The sequence below is a fragment of the Lissotriton vulgaris genome, chromosome 3_1, assembly GCF_964263255.1.
Source record: "Lissotriton vulgaris chromosome 3_1, aLisVul1.2, whole genome shotgun sequence".
Classification (NCBI taxonomy): Eukaryota; Metazoa; Chordata; class Amphibia; order Caudata; family Salamandridae; genus Lissotriton; species Lissotriton vulgaris.
The window spans coordinates 1,274,712,699-1,274,736,023 of NC_141689.1; the positions used below are offsets into that span (position 1 = coordinate 1,274,712,699).

Genomic DNA, 23,325 nt, shown 5'->3' on the forward strand with positions numbered 1-23,325 from the left:
TATGGTCAACATCAGATATTATCTTGGCATAGGAGATAGGCCTGTTCTGGAATGGGCTGTTCTGGAATGGTCTGATTATGGCTTTCTACAAGGCTTGCTGTAGTATAATCTGGGACTGGGTACGCTTCTGTCCATCTGGTTAGTGCACACACTACTAAAACATACTTATAACCTTTACATCTGTCCATTTGGATATAATCCATCTGGAGGACTTCAAAAGGATGGCCAGGAGGATGAAATCCACCTTGCTCTACGGGAATGCCTTTACCTGGGTTGAACTGACAACAGATCATGCAAGTACGCACTTTCTGTTTTGCTGCTGCTCGTAAATGTTTATTGAACCAAAGGTTTTGAATACTGTCTAACATGGCTTTTTCTCCTAAATGTGCAGGACTATGTGCTGTGTTAATGATAACTTGAACCATAGAGTCGTCCATCCCTGTTCTGTCTGGATCCCTCCTAGTTCAGTCCATTTCTTGATTTCGTCTGGTGTAGCATGTGTCTGTATGTCAATTACATCTAGGGCGGGATCCTTAACTGTCATGCAATGAGTTGGCGTCGGGACTATTGTCTTTGTCAAGTCAGGTGTGTGAGTCTGTGCTGTAAGCTTGGCTGTTCGGTCTGCCAGGTCGTTGCCCTGGGAAATGTTGTCAGTGACTTTAATATGTGCTTTACACTTCATGATGGCTATTGCTGTAGGCAAATGTATTGCTTCTAACAGAGCTTGAATAAGGGAACCATGTTGGATCTTGGCCCCATGAGAGGTCAGGAAATCTCTTTCTTGCCAGAGTACACCGAAGTCATGTACGACTCCAAATGCATAACGGGAATATGTGTGTATGATAAATTTCTTTTTCTTGGCTATAATACAGGCTTGGGTCAGAGCAATGAGCTCTGCCGCTTGGGCTGACAGGGTGTCAATATGATGTGTTTCTATGACATCAGTTTCTGTTGTTACTGCATATGCAGCCACTAACTCTCCTGTACTTGTTCTCATACTTGAACCATCCACATAAAGTGTCAGGTCTGGATCTGGTAATGCGGTGTCTGTCAAGTCTTGTCTGGGTTTCGTCGTGATGGTAATGACTTCGACACAATCATGTGCCAAAGGGTCTGTCATATTTAATGGCAAAAGTTTAGCTGAATTCAATGTGTTACAGCGTCTGATTTCTATGTGTGGCTGAAATAGTGTCAATTCATAGCCTGTCAGTCGTGCTATAGTCAAGTGCTGAGTCTGAGTTCTGTTTAAAAGAACCTCTACAGAATGTGGAACTTGTACTGTTAATGGATGTCCTAATACAATTGAATCGCTTTGTCTGATTGCTAAGGCTGTCGCTGCAACTGACTTCAAGCACGCAGGGAGTGCCTGGGCTACTGAATCCAATGTACTTGAAAAATAAGCGCAAGGCTTATGTGAACCTGCTTGGTCTTGAGTGAGGACAGACAATGCTGTACCATCACGTTCTGTAACAAAAAGTGTAAAAGGTTTGCTGTAACATGGTGTTGCTAAAACTGGTGCTTGGCATAAAGCTTTCTTTAATTCTTCAAAAGCCTGTGTATGTTCCTGAGTCCAAGGAAGGGCAGTCGAAGTCGCTGCCTCCTGTGTTGTCAACTGTATAAGTGGCTTGGCTAGAAATGCATACTGAGGGATCCATTGTCTGCAATAAGAAGTGACTCACTAAGACATTGTGTTCTGGGCTGTGACATATTTACAATTAACTGGATACGGTCGGGTGTTAGCTGTCTCCCCCATTTGGACAGCAAGTGTACAAGGTACACACCACTTGCTGTGCACTTTGAAAGGGACAGTCTGTAAAACCTTTAAAAAATTCAAAGCTACGTCCACTTAAACTGAATCAGAAGAGATACTGGCTACCTGGATGAATTGGAACACTGAAAAAAGCATTTTTCAGGTCAGTTACTGTAAAGAATGATGCTTCAGAATCAATAGCAGTCAGTAATGAAGAAATGTCTGGGACCACTGGGTATTGTGGTACTACACATCTGTTCAACCACTAGTCCGTAAACTGGTGGTGCATTAGGGTCTGATCGTTTAAGGACAGAAAGGACAGGTGAGTTACATATATTTGAGTCAGTCTTCACCACCCCCCCATGTGCAATGAGTTCGTCAACAATCTTTAATAAGGCCACTATGGCATCAGGTGGTATCTTGTATTGTCGTATACGTGGGAGTACTACTCCTGCTTTGAAAGTGACACGGTGTGGTGTTATGTTCATGTGACCTACGTCAGTTGGACCTTGTGCCCATAGGTGCTTTATACCTAGCAAGTTTTCTGGACATGATTTGGTAAGTACCAAGTCTGTGGCACGTGACAGTGGACCAACTCCAAGGGAAACTGGCTTTGACCCTTACTCTACCCTCTCTAGGCTGTTTCATGAGAAAGATTGGTAGTCTGACTGCATATACTGCCTCACTACTCTGAGAAGCAGCCCCCACCTCTAGAAAGATGTTCGCGCTCAGAGCTTGAATCTGATCCAAGCATAATCAAGTAGAAGCCGAGCTTCATTGCGATCTAAAATTGAATGACTGCCAAATGTTGATCTCATCGCAGGAGCAAAGCTTCCTGCCAATTATCCTGTTTACACTACTGAGGGAAAAACTATTCATTTGCAAGCATGCTCTTATCTGAAGTCAATGAAGCTGGCTGCAAGGAAGAGCCTGACTCAGCTGGAGAACAGCCAATAATTGTCCGCGGAAAAGAATTGGAGGATGGCTCCAAGAGGCAGTAGCCCTCCCTTTATATAAACATCATTTACTGGGAACCAGGCCATCTCGGTCTCGGACGGACTGTCTCAAGGTTAAAAAACACATTCCTTGTACGTCATAACATATATCTTCCCAGGCCAGAGCTTTTCTAACTTTAACTGAAGCAAACCTTTAAAACGTTAATTAATAAAGACATATATTTTTCTGTAACTGAGTGACATGCTAGCATTTTAAAAATAATTCTGTACTGCTACTAGCTGCAAGGGAAACAAAACATTCATGGCATGGAAACACACCATATTTTACTCTTTTTTTTTTTTAAATAACATGTCGAACTCCTTAATTCTGCATTGCGTAACCAATATTTTCATAAGTAAGTGTGCAAACTTTTCTATTCTACCTATTAAGAGGGCCAGGATTCATACTTTTTCAAAAGGCCATGTTTTCTAATTTTAGTGGGGACTGTTCTCTGCACACATCAATTGAAGCAGCCTGTCAAAGTACATAGGTCAGTCTTAAAACTAAATGCAAATTAAACTAATGTAGGAGACACATAGCAATGCATTAAGATGGTAGTGTATTATAGCTATCAAAAAGGGCCATGTTCATTAATTTCACAGATAGCCATTTTCCTAATTGAGTGGGATAACTGTCACACGCTATTCTAAAGGGCAGCTTGCATTGGGAAAAATATTCTGTAGAAACATTCCTATTTAAAAAACACACTGTTCTATTACACTAATAAAAACGCATTCTATGAAGGGTCTGATTTATATTTTCTTGTCAACCCTGAAAACATCTAAGCACCCTCTGTGCAAAACCCTTATCTCAATTCGACTGGTCTATTTACAACTTTACCGTCTTCTGAGCTAAACACATTGAATCAAGTAAACGACATTAACATCTTGAGAGACAGCAGGCAATTCTGGGCCGTAGTAAATCACCCTTATTTTTCAGATTCTCCAAATCTAGATACCGATTGTGTAATACCCGATGAGAAGTGGCTGGCCCACTTCAGCTCTGTCTATGGCGAGCCTGGTGCCTGTTCGCTGCCACAAAAGCGTGCAGGTACTGTGGCCACACCTATACAATTCAACAGCGGGGAAGTGGAAAAAGCAATCTGTGCCACAACAAAGAATAAAGCCCCCGGCCCAGACGGGGTACCAGCTGACTTTTATTTACACTCCCCCAAATTCTGGGCTGGTATCTTGGCCAAAGTGTTCACAGCCGCAAACACCACGCCCCCCCCAAATACATGGGCTACGTCCACCATAGTGCCTATATTTAAAAAGGGCAGAAGGGATGACCCAGGGTGCTACCGGCCCATTTCTCTCCTGGACTCTGCTATTAAGATCCTGGGCAGAGTCCTTTTAGTGAGATTAAGAGATAGCCTGGAGGATTGCGGTGGCCTGGCTGACATACAGTATGGCTTTAGGGAAAAAAGGGGCACGCTAGAACAGTGCTCAAACCTGCACCTTCTGATTTCCAAGTATACGGTGGCCAAGGAGGGGACCTTGTATTTAGCATTTATGGATCTCTCCTCGGCCTTCGACTTGGTCAACAGATCGAAACTTTGGGAAATCCTAACTAACATGGGAATCGACGCCGACTTGGTGGCTTTTATAGCTTCTATGCATCAGGATCTATTTGCTGCTGTAAGAGTAACCAAAGAGGGAAGATGCACGTCAAGTTTTAGATCCCTACGGGGCGTTAGGCAGGGATGCATATTGGCCCCCCTGTTGTTTACTATCTATATAAATGACCTAGGCAAGGATTTACTCGAGGCAGCATGTGACGTACCGCGTGTAGGAGAAGTTAAGATCCCTGCTCTCTTATACGCGGACGATGCTGTACTCATTGCACGCACAGGGGTATGCCTCCAAAAATTGTTGGACGCTTTTGGGACTTTTATGGACCGGTTGGACCTGAAGGTTAATGCATCCAAATCGCACACCATGGTTGTAGGGACACAAGGGAAAAGTGGCAAGAGAGGATCCAAAACCTTCTTTTGTAAAGGGGAGATTGTGTCAGGAGTTCCCGTGTTTCCATACCTGGGAGTGCTCTTCGATAGCAGGGGTACCTGGGGCCCACAGATACGTGCAAAAAGCCTAGCGGTTACAAGAACATCTAGGGCCATCATAAGTTTTGCTAAAAGGCTGGGACATAGACCCATGAAGGCAATTATCCAGGTTTACAACAGTAAATCCCTTCCTGTGGCTCTGTATGGTGCCTCCATATGGGGTTACGCTCGACTAGATGAAATCCAGGTAGCCGAAAATAGTTTTTTACGTTCAGTCCTGTCCCTCCCCCAATCCTCCCCGGTTTTCTCCATTCATACAGAACTTGGTTTGGATTACATCCAGGACAAACTGAGATTGGCCCCATTAATATACTGGCTTAAGACCTGGTTAAACCCTGAACTTCTGTTAAATCACACGATCATGAGGGATGTGATGAGTTTAGAGTACAGTCACAAGATACCATGGATGGCGTATTTGCACAAATCTTTTAATGAACTAGGACGACCAGAATTATTCACCTCCCCCTCGTGTATCACAAAGCAGGATGTGAGTCTTATAAAAAAACAGTTTATGTCTAGGGCATACATGTTGCGAGAAGAAGTCGAATTATCAAAACCATCTGTTCGAATGCATTATTTGTCACTCCAGTCACCTGCAATTGAACCCTATTTATGTTTTGTCACTAATCCGTTCCATAGATTTTTGCTAACAAAATTCAGATTTAACACTATTCATTTTTATTTGGGCCATTTTAATACCTGGATGAAACCTGAGTTAGCTCCCCCCTGCACTTGTGACAATTTTTCTGTTCAGGACAGTTTACATTTTGTTATGTTTTGCGATTTCTTCTCCGACCAAAGGAAAAAATACCTGTTACCAGTCTTAAGAGAAGCGGGCTTCTCCCAGGTGAGACCTGCCATGTTATATTTAAAATCACTGGGTAACATCTGTATTACTTTCGCCATGGCCAATTTCCTTGTGGCAGCAACCAGAGCCAGAAGGGGCATGAATTTGGAAATCTGATGTACATAATGTGTTTCTTAAAACATTTTAACGTACTGATTTTTCGTCTCATTAACTTGCTCATAAATGAAATTGTTTAATTCCTTTTTAAATTGTAAATAATACTGTTTTTATGTACTTTGTATGATTTTAACAAATCGAATAAAGTTAATTTGACTGAAGTATTCCAAGACAAAACCCTTCACAAAAACACTCCTTTACCCTCCATGCAACATTTTACCATTCAATCTGCAAACTGAATACGCCCATTGGATAACATGGCAAATCGCACCCCCGCACAAAACATGCTTTTTCCACCACTTCCACAGCTCGGATCCTTTTCAAATTTTGCATCACAGTAGTCCAAGCTATTCCCTAAATCCTCACCAAAAAGCAACCAAATCCCTCCACTGGAACGGGTACGAATTTTCGCTCAAAAACACGCCCCCCCCGCAAACACCAAAAAACGCTAAAATTCCTCAACACCTTGTCAAAACAAATACTGCCTTCTCAATCCAAGAAATTAACCTTTCTTCAAAACATTTTCTCCAAGCACTTGAAAGAGATCCAGCTCTCTCCTGACTGACGTAATGATAACATGCTCTGTACAAGCCATATCCACATGGCGCTATTCACAAGCCATATTTACAAGAAAGTCAACAAGTCCAAAAATGACATGCTCTTCACAAGGCATATTTACAAGGCGAAATGCACAAGGAACACAACAAGTCTAAATGAGAATATGCTCCTCACAAGCCATATTTACAAGGAGCTATTTACAAGAAACTACACAAATCTTCCTAGTCTTAGTGAAATCACGAGCATTGAACCCTTTCCTGGTTCTGGATCATATATACAGTGGGGAATTGCTACATCTTCCACGACCTGCTGAAGCTGTTGGAGCTGGTCTGCTGATGGGGGCGGAGGGATTCTTAACGCCACAATTCTATGGCGTCTTTCTGTGACTGTCGGGCTTTCTTTTTCAATAATGCTTCCTCTTCTCTCATGATGCACTCGGCATCCCATGTTCCTAAAACAGGCCATCTATATTTCTCTTCTAAGTGTTTGGTATAATGACCCACAAGTCTAAGTACAGTATGGCATCTAAGCCATGCTTGTGGTACATAAAGTGCCCTGGAGTGTCCCTAGGTGGAACAGGCACTGCTTCTTCTAGAATCCCCTTTCTAGTTCCTATCTGTCGTAACTTACTGAACAGCGGCATTTTTTAACCTTGATACTTGATACTTACTCGAACTTGAACACCATAAATACAATATACACAGTAATGCAGATCAAACAATCACTCATACCACGACATTAAAACACATTTAAACATTTCGAACAGAAAACCACATATTAACTAGAAACTTTTACTTGATGTACTGCTAAACAGCACAGATACACTGCTAAACAGTGCAGACCGGGTCTGTGTACCCAAACTCGTCTTGACCGGGGCAAACTAATGCACCCGTCTAGATGCGTCCCCAGCAACGGTACTCACCGGGAAGCACGGAATCGGAAGGCCTCGGAAAACTCGACACTGGACTGGACCCTGGACCGGACTCGACTCGCGATGTAGATACTTCGGAACTTCGGAACTGGTGGGCCTCAAGACACCTCGGACCTTGCACTCTCGGCTGGACTCGGGTTGGGATCCTCCGCACTCCTCACCGCCTCGTCTGGGTGTCGATCGCAGTCTCAGTCACCTCCGTTGGCCTGAGGGAGATACAGGAAATCCTGCGGATGCGCATGAGTGTCCGTCCAGCTGTGGCAGGGGACTAGGCCTGCAACGCACCGCCGGCGAGTAAGGTGGGGGAGGGTCCCATCTGGGGTGCCAATTTATGTGGTAAATAAAATTACCTAGTACTTAATTTCTATGCGGTAAAATTCAATAAAATAGCTCAATCAAAATAAGAGACACAGAGTCCGTGGCATCTGAGTTTTAAGGGGTTTTATTCCATAAAATGGAATTGTATGGTCCGGACCAGGATATCATGTTCCTTTCACCACTGGGGTTCAGGAAGGGACAGAGCAATGCTTTATTAACAAGGTACAATATTTATAGTTCATTCATGCAGAAGGCGTAACAGCTGAGAGAAGCGAGATAGGAAACATGTGCGTAGCAATACGTAATCAGAAGGCGTGCACTAGGGCGTACACGGGGGTGTGTACTAGAAACGTCACATAAAAGTGTCACAAGTGGGTGGATACATAGCAGAATCTTGCAGTGTCAGCAGAAACTATGGCATGGATGCGCGCGCAGCTGCATGACGTGTGATTGACGTGAAACTGGAGGGTGCAGGGGACTTGACATTTAGCGCTAGGATTAGAGACAGAAGTCTGGTGGGTCAGATCAACTTGTTCCTAAATCATATCTGGTATCTTGTGTTTGGAGTACATGTTGCTGGAAACTAAAGGCTATCGGGACAGAGGTTACTTGTCACTAAGGCTAGGAGATGCATATATTTCTTTAAGTAACTGGAGTTTTCTATGGAAATTGGTACAGTAATACACTTGCATGGAGACGGAAAGACTGGACTGTATCTATTGCAGGCAGGATATGTTTATCCTACTCGTTAGCTAGGAATGTGGATTCACGGAGCAGAACTGATAACATAAAGGCAAAATACCATCTTGGCAGGCAGGCCGGACTGAGCCAGGCCCCGCGCTGCTTGGCAGGAAGGAAGGCAGAGTTCAGAGATGCAGGTGGGGGCTGCAGCTTCGGAGCGTTTCAGGAGGCTTGAGGCCTGGACTTGCATCTGGGCCTTGCAGAGCCTTAGAAACGGGTGCAATTTGACCATACATGCACCATATAGAGACGTTGGGTAGGCATACTTAGGAACTGAATTATCGATCCATTCATGGCGGATCTGAAAGAGGACATGTTAACGGTGGATGCATATGTATTTGCGTCTTCAGATTCAATTGTAGAGGGAAATTACATGCACTTGAAGCACATACATGTAGCCGTTGGGGTACGTAGTAGGGGACACAATTGAGCATAAAAATTCATATTACCTCATCTTAAATATCGGGACTATCATGGCCATTGGCCATGATGAGGGCATTTCTGTTCCAACTCCAGCATTAAGAACCCTCACTAGAAGGGTTCTTAATGCACTCACATGGAGGTGTGCCCATACCTCTGGGTTAGTTCGAAAGAGATCAGGTGGGATCCCATCTAGTCCTAGAGCTTTGTTCCATGAAAGACCATCAATGCCTGATCTCACCTCATCCAAAGGTGAAGGTAGTGGGGTCAGTTCTCTGGAGAATAGTTAGAGCCTGTGTTTTATCCTCCCAGTGGCACTGATTGTACAGTCCCTAAAAATGGGCCTGCCATCGCTCTGTTAACCCCTTCCACGCTCATGACGAGCTGGGCTCGTCATGGCGTAGCCTCCTCGCACGCTGATGACGAGCCCAGCTCGTCACGTAAAGTGCGGTTTTAAAAAACTCAGCACAGGAGCGGAATTGCGCTAGCACGCATGCGGTTAAGATGTTGCAACTTACCCTTGCGTTATTCAACTCTTTAAAACATGGATTATTAATAACCCTCCCAAAACAGGTGGAATCCTTTAGCTCTGAGGCCTCTTCAATATACTCCAAAGCCTTCAATTGCAATTGGCGTTTCTGCGTCTTTACATTTTGCGGCAAACCGCCACACGGCGCCCATCTCTAGGTGATTGTTTGAGGGCCATCTTTAGGGCTCTCAGGGCCTACAAGCATTGCCTATCAAACCATCTTGGAGCCTCCATCTTGGGGGGTATGTGCTGGAACTGTTAATAGACTATCCACTAATTGTGCAATGGCCGTGAACGCCTGCACTAGTTTAAGACCCTGTGCTTCTAGATCAAGACATTTCAGGATCTCCTGCTTGCCTATATTAAAAAGGGAGTTATTATAGGTGGCAGTGTCAACCTGTACCCAGCGTACCCATCTACCTAAGTCAGTAGCGGATATCATTCCCCCCGGAAGTCTCTGTGATACTTGGTGGTGTTGAGGGGCAACCAGAGACATGGTCACAAGATTGTGATCACTAAAAATACTAAAACAAATGTTAAAAAAGGTTATAAATCTCCTCACTGCATGTGAAACAAAAATGAAATCAATAAATGACAAACAGCCTCTACCTTTGTTCGTCGGGGGCACAGTTGTACCTATGTCAGTGGCAATCAAGTCCATGGTATGGGTTAGGCCAAAGGTATTTAGCAAGACACTCAACTTCCTCTCTTCCTGTGTGTGTTCCATGTGTAGTCCCTTTTTTAACGTGCAGGTCAACCGGTCACAAAAAGTCACCCTCAAGTTGGGGCACAGATGGCAGTTAAAGTCTCCACCCACAATTAAATGTGACTGTGCTAGACCTTCACTTTGTAGATCCTCCAACCCTCTCATTAGTTCATCGAGGGAGTTCACTTCCTGTGCCTGCAACTGTGCATTGTAGAAATGAATTAATGCCAGTCGATAAGTCTTACTTTAAAAAAATTAGTCCTTGTGCTACATCCGAGTCCCACAACATAGGCTTCCACCTCCCCAGTATCCATATATCTATAAACATGATTAACCCCCACTTGCTCTCCCTACGCTGGACCTTGGATCTGGACAAAATAATGTTTTCTAGCCTTCTAAAAAGAAATTGTTAACTGGCTTCCATGTCTCCTGAAAACATATTATGTGAAAGTTCCTAATACAATGGAGCCAATGCTCATCCCGGAACTTGCTAGCTAAGCCTGCTATGTTCCACAAAACTATTTTTAGATCACCCAGAGTTTGCCCCTCCTTTGAACAGGAAGGGGTGATGGTAGCCCTCTCTACACTTGCCAATCCCCTTTCAGTTTGAGCCATATACTTATATTCGGGTGTTGCACCAACAATTTTTTTCACCCTTCCACATAATTCATCAGCGGGTTCAGCCCTATCATTCACTCATCTCCCTTTACTCACCCCTTCTAATAGTCAATCTATATCATTCATGTCCCTCAATGATGCAGAAGCATTTGTGAATTTTACGAGGCCCTGTTCCGAATAGAGCCCAATTCCTTCATAGTAGAACCTTGAAAAGCTGAGAGATTAGACGGGGTCTGTAGGTAAAACCCAGTGGTAGTGGTTTAATCCCAGACTCTACTTGGGATGACTGTGAACGGGGATGTAAAATCTTATGAATACGTTCAGGGTACCTGAGGGTGACAATTACACTATCCCCATGGAATATTTTCATGGACCTACCAATCCATGCCACCCTTCTAGCCATCAGTATGTGTGTTTTGCTCAGATATTAAACCTGTGACTGGGACCCCCACCAGAACCACAGTATAAAGAAAGCTTGCTGGAGGGAGATCTATAATTGGCTAATTCAGGGTATTAGGGGCAAACTGAGTGACCCCACTAAGCACCCTGTTATATTACAAAAATAATCTATGGAGCTATACCTACCAATAGGCCCCAAATCTCGTCTTACCAAATTATCAGTCAGTTGGCAGTGAAGAAAAGTAAATTGTTTATTAAATGAATCATACTCTATAGAGGAGCCTCTCCGACATCACCCAGCCAGTGCGCAGAGAAGACTGCCAATTCACACTCAATACATGGCATATATACTTTCATTGCGTTACATGAGATCACCGTACATGGAAAAATACCAGTTGGCACAGTAGCTTAAAGGAACCATATATGGCACACAAAGCTTGTTTAGAAGTCTGCTTCTGCTATTATTGGGGAGGGTCAGGAGAGGTGACTCCCTTTCGTCTCGGTGCCTGGGAGCACAGGCACGGCGCCTCCAGGAATGTGCTTATCACCTCTGAAACCAGATGCAACCTTGGGTCTTAGAACAAGAAAGAATAGTATGAATTCAGCTGCCTTGTGTGAATCAATTAACTGGGCCCTATTCTACTGCTGGAGGACAGCAGGTGACCGCTGCCTGAGCCTAATACATGTACAACAAAATGGCGTCTGTTTGGTTCTAAGTTCGAGTACAGAGGAATACAATGCAAGAGCGGAAAAGGAATTCCTGTATTGATGTAACGAATTATTCTAAACTACGATAAACGTAGATAAATTATGTATATAGATAGATACATCATGCTAACAAAAGATTACAATGAATGCAGAAAATCGATTCTATCCCTCAAAAAATCATGGAGTTGATGTCCCCCCGGGAGGCCCCTTTTATATAGCTCACTGGTTGGGCAGCCTGTCAAGCCTGCGTAGATGCCCCCGTGGCCTGTCCCACATGTCTTACCTGTGGTTACTAGAGGGTCTGGGTCGCAATGCTTGCCACTACAGAGGAAGCTACAGAAGGATTTAATTGATGAGCAACTTTAGTATTAGAGGCTGCAATCTGCGTGAGTTGGGCGAGAGAGGGCAATTAATTTTCCATTTTGGAGAGCATTGCCCTTATGTCAATAGGAGTTTTCGAGAATTCATTAAAAAGATTGTTCAAAAGACAAGACACTGTCTCCACAATTTTTGTTTCAGGACCTCCACAGGTCTTCAGAGTCATTAGCAACGTTAGTGTCTGGGCCTGTAGTGCCCACACCCAACTGCTTAGGGATTGTTTTCTTGTGTACTTTCCGTTGTATTTTCGGGGCCGGAGGACCACTTAGGTCTGCACAATGAGTGATGAGCGAAGTGTGATCTGGCCAGCCGCATTGTTACTCAACTTGTACCCGTGTTAGGGCCCCCTACCTCTTCTACTTCCTCTATTTGCCTCTGACCTTGATCATCCTCTGCTACCTCTTCAACCTCCTGGGCAACGCTCCCATCCAAGCGCGGTGCAGCTAATCCAGCCCTGTCCAGAGAAAGCCTCCTCTCTGCTTTGTCAATTTCTTTAGAAATTACCCCCACCGCTTTTATCAGAAAGGAGTCAATAGTACCTTTACTTAAATCCTGTTTTGAACATGTGGGGGCCCCTTTCCTCTTCCCATGGTGTGTTTGATCCTTCAGTCACCCAAACCCTCCTCTATACACCGGGCGTAAACAGAGAGGATGCACACAAAAAAAAGTACTCACATGTGCTTCGTCGATAGCCACTTCCTGCATGCTCCTTTATGCTTTCCCAATCAACAGTTGGCAGCCCAGGCAAGTCAGTTCTCCCTCAAATGAGAATCACTGGTCCAGTAGTCTACAGCCAAGAGAGTTGGCCTGGCAGGACCTCGTACATCCGCGGACAGGCGCAGACTGGACCGGGCACGCCCTTGTGCGTCCCATGCTGCGGGGTCCACAATATACTTTTAAAGTGCCTCCAAGCGCCGACACAGTGACGGCAGAGCCTCATGATGCTCAGCTTTATGGGGCTTGGAGTCCCCCCCTGGCTGTGGCTGCTGCTGGTGCTCTGCTTTTCCACAGGCGGGTCCCGCTCTCCGGGGCTCGCAATGTACTTTTGAAGTGCCTATCGGTGTGGACACAGTGACTGCAGCGCCTCCTGGCACTCAGATTTGTGGGGCCTGGAGTCCTCCCCTGGCTGTGGCTGCTGCTGGTGCTCTGCTTCTCTTCTGGCGGCTCCCGCACTGCAAGGGCCACAATGTACTTTTAAAGCTCCCCGTCGTGGACACGGTGACGGCAGCGCCTCCTGGTACTCAGCTTTGTGGGGCTTGGAGTCCTCCCCTGGCTGTGGCTGCTGCTGGTGCTCTGCTTCTCTACTGACGGCTCACAGGACCGAGCACTTATCTGTTTCTTATATTTTATGCCCAGTTATTCATATTTATTGAAATAGCAGTTTAAATATAAATGGACCTCTCCATATTAACCGGCAGGTAGAGTCAAGGGAAGCAAATATCATGATTTCCTCACCTCAAGCAGTTAATTTTATTATGTTCTGTATTACTTTGTAAGTCATTAATGCGTTAAAAAGTAAAGTGACAGTAATAGGAAATGTATTTTCTTTTAAATATACTATAATCAAACTATTTGCCCTTGAATGAACCCTGAGTTACAGATGGATGTTGAAATTGTTCTTCTAGGCACACAATAAAGCAAATGTAATAACTTTATTTTTCATTACAGTAGAACATATTCGCTTCGCAAACTATATATTCATGCAAGCATTGACATTTTCTTTTTTATGTCCCCGTAGACTTTGAAACAGCAATTTGCGATGGTAAGTTTACTCTTTTAAGCAAACCTTTGGAAAACAACTGTCTCCCATAGAACTTGTAATGTAGTTTATTATGTGCATAGGGACGCAGACTGCATCCTGTTATTACCTATTTTCTCTGTGTAATGCATGACAAGCATCACTTGGTTTGTTTTGGTCATAGAAGGACATGTACATTTTTTGTGGGTTGTTTTGAAGTCTGGCAACTGTAATTATCAACTAAAATTTACCTAGCAGTGCATAGCGCCTTCAATTGATTTGTTCTGGTAGCATCTCTCTTAGAATTCACACACTACCTCTTTGTTTCAGTCATGCTTCTATTCACACAAGCAGCACTTTCCATTTTGTTTATTACTATTTGACATTGTTAACTTTATTAGGTCTGGTGTTCACAAGGTCATTTGATTTTACTAACTCATAAGGGGGCAGATTTACAATAACTGGCGGATCCCTGCATATTAGCAGGGATGCACCAGTTATTCTTTTTTTTTTGTTTACAATCCAGTATGCCAGGAGAGTCATTGATACTGGATGCGCTAGGGGGGGGCCCCAACTCAAACTCACAGTTCAGTGAGGATTGGTCATCAAAAGAGCTGCCAATGGTGGGTTGGATAGTTTGTTCTAATGTCAGGGCTTGTAATAGAGGACTAGGTGTAACATTAGCATCTTGGTTTAAATTTACAGATCGCTTGTTAGTGAGAGGTCCCTCTTGTCAATCGCAATCATCAAAGCCTGAGAAGGCATCGAATCTATTTGCGACTTCCAACGGGGTGAAGGGTAGCAGGTGATCCATCCTCCCATTTCCTACAAAGTGATCAAACCTCTTATTTCCATTTATTCGTCGCGTGAAAGGTAGAGTTTCCCACCTAGGTGCATTTTCAGCGATCATGCGGTCAGGTGCCTGCATCATATACCGGTTGTTAAATGGTATAGATGGTATGATCTGCGGACATGCTAGTGCCCCGGGATGGAATACAGGGTTCTCTAGAGATCTCGGGTAAAAGTAAGTCAGATCACAGGGAACAATGGAATTACCAATGTTCCCTGGGATCCATTCTAGAATATATCTTACAGCCCCAGGATCTCTAAAATTGATGATAATTAGATCCCCCTTTATGTTTTTCACTCTGTTTCCCAACCAAGGGAGTCGGCGAACGTGCAAGATTTCACCATTGACGCTAAAGGGAAGTGGTCGATTTTGGTTAAGCCAGTGCATGGTTTTATTTTTAACTGAAAAAACCCTTCCTTCTTACCATCCTCTAGTGTCGGAACCCCCGTCAGGACAACCACAAAAGGGACCGCTTCGGGGGGTAATTCGACATGGCGCCGCCTAGACTTATCTGTCCTATGTGGACTAGTTGTTCCCCTCTCCTCTCGCTTGCTTCCCATAAGAGGTTTGTTCCCTGCCTCGGGAACTTCACTAGCTGTGCGAGGTAGTGATTGTTGGACCAGTTTAGGGGGTATTTCCCTCAGTTTTTTTGTATTTGTTTTATTTGCAACCGTCTCAACAGCAGGAGTGAAATATGGCAGTACTGTTACAGGGGGTGGGGCTAACTTCACAGGACCCTTAGATGGTGCAACTTTTTTGTTAAGAGCCAATTCTAGAGCTCCCAACCTTTCTTCCACCCTCTTCCACCTCTCTATTATGGGTAAAACAAAGGAACTAATTAAGTGTTCAAAACCTTCAAGGGGAACAGCCGGCACTGTTGTCTTAGACGGACAGTTCAGGGGACCTGATGGTGTTGATACAATCAGTGTAGGGGATTTTGGAATTACTACAGTGTGCGTAGGGGCCGTAGAAATTTGAGCATTTGATACAGTGGCCTTCAGGGTAGATGTAAGTATTGCGTTCACCTTGGTGGTTTTGCCGAAGTCAGATTGGTGAATCCTGCTTCTAAGCGGCTCACCTCCCCTTTTCCTTCTCTTGTTAGGTGACGGGCCATAAACTTTAGGCACGGCTGGTTTCCTAGCCTTTTTTTTCCTAGCAGTCTCGGATACAGTCACAGGCTGCTCAACTATCACATCTATACATGCGATGGGATCGCCAGGAAGGGATACAATATTCATAGATAAGCTGTTGGGGGAATCAAGTGGGAGAGGCGTATCACGTAAAAGTATAGGAACGTTGTCAGTAGAAAGAGTGTCATCATTATCTATATGGATACTAGCACCAGATGATGTGATACAGGGCAGACTATCCAAAAGAGGTCTACTTTTCAGGCACTCAATAGAGCGGCGTAGCTCCGCCCTGCGTTCAGCCAAAGCACTCTCCCTATCAGTATCAGTGACAGTTTGGAAGAAGTAGTTTTCAAGGTACCCTTGGTATTCCCAACAATGCCTCCAGAAATGGGTTTGTCTCGTATCTCAGTCAACGGTAAAGAGGCAAACAAATGAAATTACAAATAGTCCTACACAACACGTTAGAATATAGGCCCAGCCCGGCGTGGTCGTGCCTCAGAGGGCCCGCCCTTTGCCCGGGCTTAGCCTGGCGCATGCCTGTGCGCGTTCCCACGACGCGTGGGCTTCGCTGTAATTTATGCGCCTCCTGGCGCAGGTATTCGCGGCTTCCGGCCGCTAATGCTCCTGGGTAATGTAGTCCTCCTTATGGTCTCCCCCCCACTAAGGCCGCGCTCGGGTGTTGGTGAGCTGCGGCGGCGGGAGGAGACCGTTAGCTGGACTGTGGTCGGCCGTGCGGGCACTGCTGGTGGTCCTTGGCCCCAAAATCCGATTTACCTCAGTGGCAGAATGCAGGTATTTCGACAGGCAAACAAAGGTACATCCCCCGCTCCACCGGGGCTTCGCTGTAATTTATGCGCCTCCTGGCGCAGGTATACGCGGCTTCCGGCCGCTAAGGCTCCTGGGTAATGTAGTCCTCCTTATGGTCTCCCCCTCACTGCGGCCGCGCTCGGGTGTTGGTGAGCTGCGGCGGCGGGAGGAGACCGTTAGCGGGACTGTGGTCAGCCGTGCGGGCACTGCTGGTGGACCTTGGACCCAAAATCCGATTTACCTCAGTGGCAGAATGCAGGTATTTCGACAGGCAATCAAAGGTACATCCCCCCAATTTGGCTCCAGATGCCTCCAAATGCCTCGCCCCCCTATTATCAGATCTCCTCCCCTCACCTTGCCTCTGGAGCACGAGGGCCAGGCTGGGTGCCCGGTTCACTGTCTGCAGGGGGCAGTCCGGGCAGTTCAAGCTGTCTAAACGCTGCGGTGTGCTGTTGCGTTATGGTATGACTTTCAAAACTTCATACAATGCACAGTGCTTGCCGCTTCCTCTCACCTCGCACGCCGACTGCTGCCGCTGCACTGCACTGCTCCTCGCCTTCAAAGCCTTCAAGCCTTCAGCCCTCCTGTGACACCAGTATGGCTTCTCGATTTTCACTGGCTTCTGTTTGGAGCGTTTATGCATTTTTTGCAGTTTGCGTTTTTTCCGATTTTGCAATTCCTGATTTCACTGCCGATTTCACTCCTACCCCCCCAGGATTCGCGGTTCCTGGGTCCGAGCTGCTGCCGCCGCTCTACTGCTGCTCTCCTGCTTTCCTCACTCCCGGTCCCGCTCTCGTGGGTATCACCCTCCCGCTCTCATGGGTCTCACCAGTTATTGTGCGCTGTGGCTCCGCCACCATGGATGCGCCACATTTACAATGTGCGTGACGCATCAGTGCCGTAAAGGCGGTGCATTGCTGGAGTTGCGTAACAAGCGCGACGCAGCTCCAGCAATGCTCTGGGGGGGCCCTATCTGTACAATGGTGCATCAATCCTTATGTCTGCTTCTAGCAGGTGCAGGGTTCTGATGCATCATTGGCCCAAAAGTGACTGAGTGAAATCTTGTAGATTTCCCTCAGCCACTTTTAGGAGGCACTCCAGCGCCGGAACGCCTGCTCTCGCGCAGGATCGCCTACTTCTGGCGCAGGGCTCTACAACTTGATGTATCTCGCAGATACGTCACGTTGTAAATACCCCGCACCATGGCACATCTATTGGGCCGCCTCTCCATCACAAAAGCGATGCAACGGCGGCGTAAAAGAGGGGCAAGGGGCTTGTAAATCTACCCCAAAGTTTTTAGGAAAGCCATCTTGTTCCTTTGTATATCTAACACATGGTGACCAGGCAAGGTGCTGAAGGGTGAGGGATGGCAACCAAAGAACCCTTATAAAATAGAAAATGTTGAACAAATACAAATTACCCTGGGCACTCAGATATGTTACAAGGTAGGATTGTACAAATTAGTAATTTTATCATTCCAGTCTCTTTATTGAACCCACAGGCACTTCCTTAAATTAACGCACCAGTATAACTAGCCAAGTCACATTTTATTACAGCCAACACATGTTTTTTGATACTTTCGTATTAGCCTCTGACTTAATCAGGGCTGTGAATAAATACATCCCAGATCAGCTAATTCCTAAAGCTAGACAGTGTATGTTGCCATCACCCACCAACAATAAGGTAAAAAGGACATAGCTTCTCCAATATACTAGAAAATTATTGATATAGGGCACGATTCACAGAACTAACTTAAGATAACATCCTAAACTTACTACCATTTTGGTATTCACAGAAGGCACTTAGGGTCCCGATGTAGGTAATTACATTTTACCACTTCTTAAATACCGAATGATACCGAATCGGTATTTAAGAAGTGATAAAATACAGGGGGGGGGATGTAGGTAAAACAGAATCAGTAAATACCGAATCGTTAAGATTCGGTATTTACCGATTCTGTAAATACCGAATCGGTAATGCCCATTGATTCCAATGGGCATTGAAGCTCATAGGAATCAATGGACATTACCGAATCGGTATTTACCGATTCGGTAAATATCGATTTCAGCAAGGGTGCAGGGGGTGTCACTTTGACACCCTCTAGCACCCCAATTCCGGACTTGTGTGCCATTTGGTACAGAGACATGCCCTAAGGGCATGTTTGTGTGCCACATTGCACAGGTGTGCATGCACAGATGTGCATGCACACCTGATTTCGGTATTTTACCACCCAATAGGATTGGGTGGTAAAATACCGATTCTAAAGGGCCTGTGGCACTCTTAGGAGTGCCACCTACATGTGGATTAACCGAATCGGTAAATATACCGATTCGGTATTTTACCGATTCTGTAAATTTACCGATTCAGTAAATTTACAGAATCGGTAAAATATAGGCCCCCTACATCTAAAAACCCATTTACCGGTCAGTAACGGCCGAATTCGGCCGTTACCGGCTGGTAAATGGCCACCTACATCGGGCCCTTACTCATTTTGGTATTCACAGAAGACACTTACTCATTTCTGTATTCACAAAACTTAGGAGTCCTAACTTCAGGACTCCTAAATGCCTTCTGTGAATACGGAAAGTCTTAAAATTAGGATTTTTCTCAGTTTAGGAGTAGTAAAGTTAGGACTCCTAACTTTAGGCCTCCTAAATGACTTCTGTGAATACCGAAAGTCTTAAAATTAGGATTTTTCTCAGTTTAGTAGTATTAAAGTTAGGACTCCAAACTTTAGGACTCCCAAATGTCTTCTGTGAATACCGAAAGTCTTAAAATTAGGATTTTTCTCAGTTTAGTAGTAGTAAAAGTAGTAAAGTTAGGACTCCACTCCATGATAAGAATCATGGAAAATCACGCAGCAGCATCTGCTGCAAAAAGCTGACCACAAAATTGAGCACACACTTTATCAATCTAATTCATACCTCTGATGATACTCACTGCTCAGAAGAGAGCAGAATTGGATATTCCACCTTGTGACCCATAAAGTTAGCCTCCATGAGGTTATTCCGTGGAGTAAATTGGATAACTGATCTTTAGCTCCATTACTCTCCTTTGATAACTCCTGTTTGGCCACCTACAGACTGGCACACCTATCACATCTCATGTCAAGCTTGACTTTGATATACACTATACCTATGTGAAATGTTTTTTTTTACTTTATTTTCTTTAATTGAATGGAAAAAACATGGAATTATACATCAGTTGTGAGACCAGATGGGCAGGATGAAGACAGCAAACCAGACATACTAAGGCAGAGATCTACATATCCATACAGACTGCATTTGGTCCAACTCCTTGCTATACCTCAACTCTTAGATCACTCCTTTAACGGGACCCATATTATAGTGGCCAACTCCTGCCTTCTTTTCCCCCTTAGAAGAAAAACAAAGGACTCCAAATTATACGTTGCCAACATCCTAGCTCTCCAATTGAAAAATGAGTTGGCTTCCAGACTTAATCATTGAGACGTAATACACAGCCGAATCATTGCCATTGCTGCAAACAGGAAGGAGGAAACATACCTAGATCTTTCACCCATCCAGGTATCCTCGCACCCCATTATCACCAGCTATGGGGAGATTACAACCGGAATTTTCAGCTCCATTTTGATAAAATACTCAACTTCCTTGAGTCCCTCAGATTTGGACACAAATAAAACACCCCTATAACATTGGACACTCGAATCCCACACCTACGACAACTATCACCCTTCCGCCCCCCACCCACTTTGCAATATTTGCCGGTGTGTAGTATAGATCAAACATTGCCATATAGCTTTGAGTCTCTAAGCTACCAGAGACTAAAATATGGCTTGCCAGGTCCGATGAAGGCCTAATATCAACCCCAGTCTTACAAAATGTTCCCTTCCATTTAGTATTCTGTACATCAACATCGTCGATGTTGAGGTGATGTTAAACTGTACCTATTCTCGCTCTCCTTCAAACTAATTCGATTAAAATAACCTTTTCAAACATTGTGGGAGTATCATGATGGTATTTATCAATGAAACTTCTGATCTGGAGATATTTAAAAAATCATGTGTATTTAAATAAAACGTCTCCCTTAAAAAGATGAAGGAAGCCATTTGCCCACCCGAACATGCGCCGCCTATATCCTTCAGGCCCTGCAGCTGCCATCTAAATATAACCTGGTCCTGAAAAATAGATGGCAAAACTCCAGCAGCCGCAAAGGGCGTATAGGTATTAGTATTTGGAATTGCCCATTTATAGCGAATTTCCCGCCAGATTGAAAACACAGCCCTGATTACTTTGAACCTTGTTTTTTTTAAGTAACTTTGTTCAAGTATCCGCATTAGAATACCTTTAGCTGCCTCTCCCAAACCTATCTCGTAAATAGTCGGTCTGTTGGCTAACGGAACCTCTACCCTATCTCCTACCAACAATACTCCAAAATGTTGCAGCATAAGTGACCAATAATACAATAAAATATTAAGGACCGCCCATCCCCCACTGTCTCTAGTGAGGCACATCCACTTGGCCGCCCTACGTCACCGACGGTATCCCCAGAGGAATCTAAAACAAATCCCCTCAGCCCTACCCAGACTCACTTGCAAAAACTGTAGTGGGATAGTTCGTAATAAATATAAAAAATTTGGGACAACCAACATTTTAAGTACGTTGCAGTGGCCATACAACGAAAGGTGCAGATGGTCTAATCTTTCTAACTTATTATTAACAGATTCAACCACTTGAAGGATATTCAAGTCAGTGATATTGGCCACTGATGCAGTGATTTTGACCCCCAAATATATTGCTTCCGTAACAACAGGAACATCAGAGGGACACATAGCGGCTGATTGTATGACCTGAGTTTTATAAACATTCAGCTTATAGCCTGATGGCAGGCCAAATTGCTCAGCAACAGTCTTTAGAGCTGAAAAGGCTGGACCAACATCTGTAGTTAGAAGCACAATATTGTCCACATAGGCCAGCGTCTTATACTCTGTACCATTGACCCTAACCAGCAAAATATTCGGATTCCCTTAGATTTTACTAAGAAAAGGGTCAATGTACAGAGCAAAGAGCAAGGGCGAACACGGACAACTTGCCTGGTACCCCTGCCGATATTAAATAAACTGTCTCCTGCCCTGATATGCAAATTGTTGCAACTGGAGAAATATACAATGCCTGTAATGCCTGTATAAATTCGATATTAAAGCCCTTCCTATTAGAACCCCCAGGAGACCCTGTTGTCTCTGCGTCCAACAGGATCACTCCGAGGGGAGACCCCATGGCCTGCGCCCAATCCAACAGGACAATGACCCGCCGAACATGGTCGGGCGTATCCCTGCCAGTGTCTAATCCAGGGTGGTGTGGAGTGCAAAAAAACGATGGATTTAGGCCCAGATCTTTGTACTGGGGTGAATGTAAGATAGTGTTCTGCATTCTGTCCATCAACTGTGTTTTTTGCAATTTTCACCCCGATTGGGCAGGGTATGCTCAGACGTGAGTCCCAGGCTCTCCACATCACTGGAGTCAAGCTATCCAGGCTCAGGAAGGCTGATAGCCAGAAACCGGTCCTTGGATGCTGGATTCTGGTCTGGGAAAGACATGGCTTGGTAGTTCGGGCTGGACTGTTCCCATGAGGCACAGTAAGTAATCTTTATTTAGCATAGTTACTTAAAACCATTGCAATATAAAAATGAATTAAGAACAAAAAGGATAAAACTACAGTTTTAAAAGACTCAAAAATTTAAAATTTAAAATGTTCACATTTCCTTGTGACCGATGTGCTTGTATTTGGACTTAATATTTGTAAGTTATTGCTCAGTGTCCTCATGAGCTCATGAAGTCGGTGAAACAGTCAGCGAAGTGGTGTCAAGTCGGTTGAATTGGGGCAGTTATGGATTGGGTTTTTTGGCATCTTTTTTTCAACTGCCTTCAGAAATTTTACAAAGCTGCAGTTCAAGCCAGGGTCATTAGGATGAAAACATGCAAGGACCGCCGCCCTTCTAGTGCGGATCCCTTGCCCATTGAAGTGGTGTTTTAGCCAGCGTTTCCGTTCGTCCCGTAGTTTTTCACAAGAGCATATCAAATGCAGCATGTCCTCTTGTGCCAAGCCACATAGCCGACAGAGGGGGTCAGCTTTGATTTTGAGCCATCGTGGGAGATTTTGAGTACAAGGTAGCAGGCCCAACCTGTGCCTTAGAAAGCACATCTTGACACTTTTGGAGTAACCCTCGGCCAGATAGCGCTGTTGTGCTTTAGTTGTGTACGAATTCAGAGTCAACCAGCCATGTGATCTCTTCGAGAGGGTTTCCTTGTCTTGCAACCATGATTGTAATTTGATTGATTTTTTTACCAGTTTTTTTTAAATTTGTATGACTTGTTGGAGTGTTCCAGAGCTGTTCTAGACCTTTATTCGTCAGGCTGCCCGTGAGGTACTTAGCTGCTGCTGAGGAAGGATGCTGTTCTAACTCCTTCCACAGGTGTTCATTCAGGGTTCCTTGTTTTGATTTCCTCTCTTTGTCCCAGGCTATCACGTAGGCTCCCTGCCTTGCCAGGAACTGTTGGTCGATACCAAATTCGAGCCTGATTTGAGCGGGTGAGGTTTGCTTGGGTAGACTGAAAATAATTCTGTAAGCTGCTGTTATAGTATTGTCAAGGATTTTAGCATCCCTTCCTCTGAGTACCTCATTCCCGTAAGTAATTGTTGGAAGAAGTTTAGCACGGATTACTTGCGTCAGGGGTAACAGGGAT

At 44.7% G+C, this 23,325-nt stretch overlaps 1 protein-coding gene across 1 annotated transcript in view; it reads left to right on the forward strand.

Annotated features, from left to right (window-relative positions):
* The window catches only part of LOC147727785 (uncharacterized), a 1,253,841-nt gene that overhangs the window by 1,152,175 nt on the left and 78,341 nt on the right, over positions 1-23,325 (forward strand). Inside the window, exon 11 of the mRNA XM_086963180.1 lies at positions 13,817-13,840. Coding sequence (XP_086819306.1) covers positions 13,817-13,840 — 24 coding nt within the window. The remainder of the gene's footprint in view (positions 1-13,816; positions 13,841-23,325) is intronic.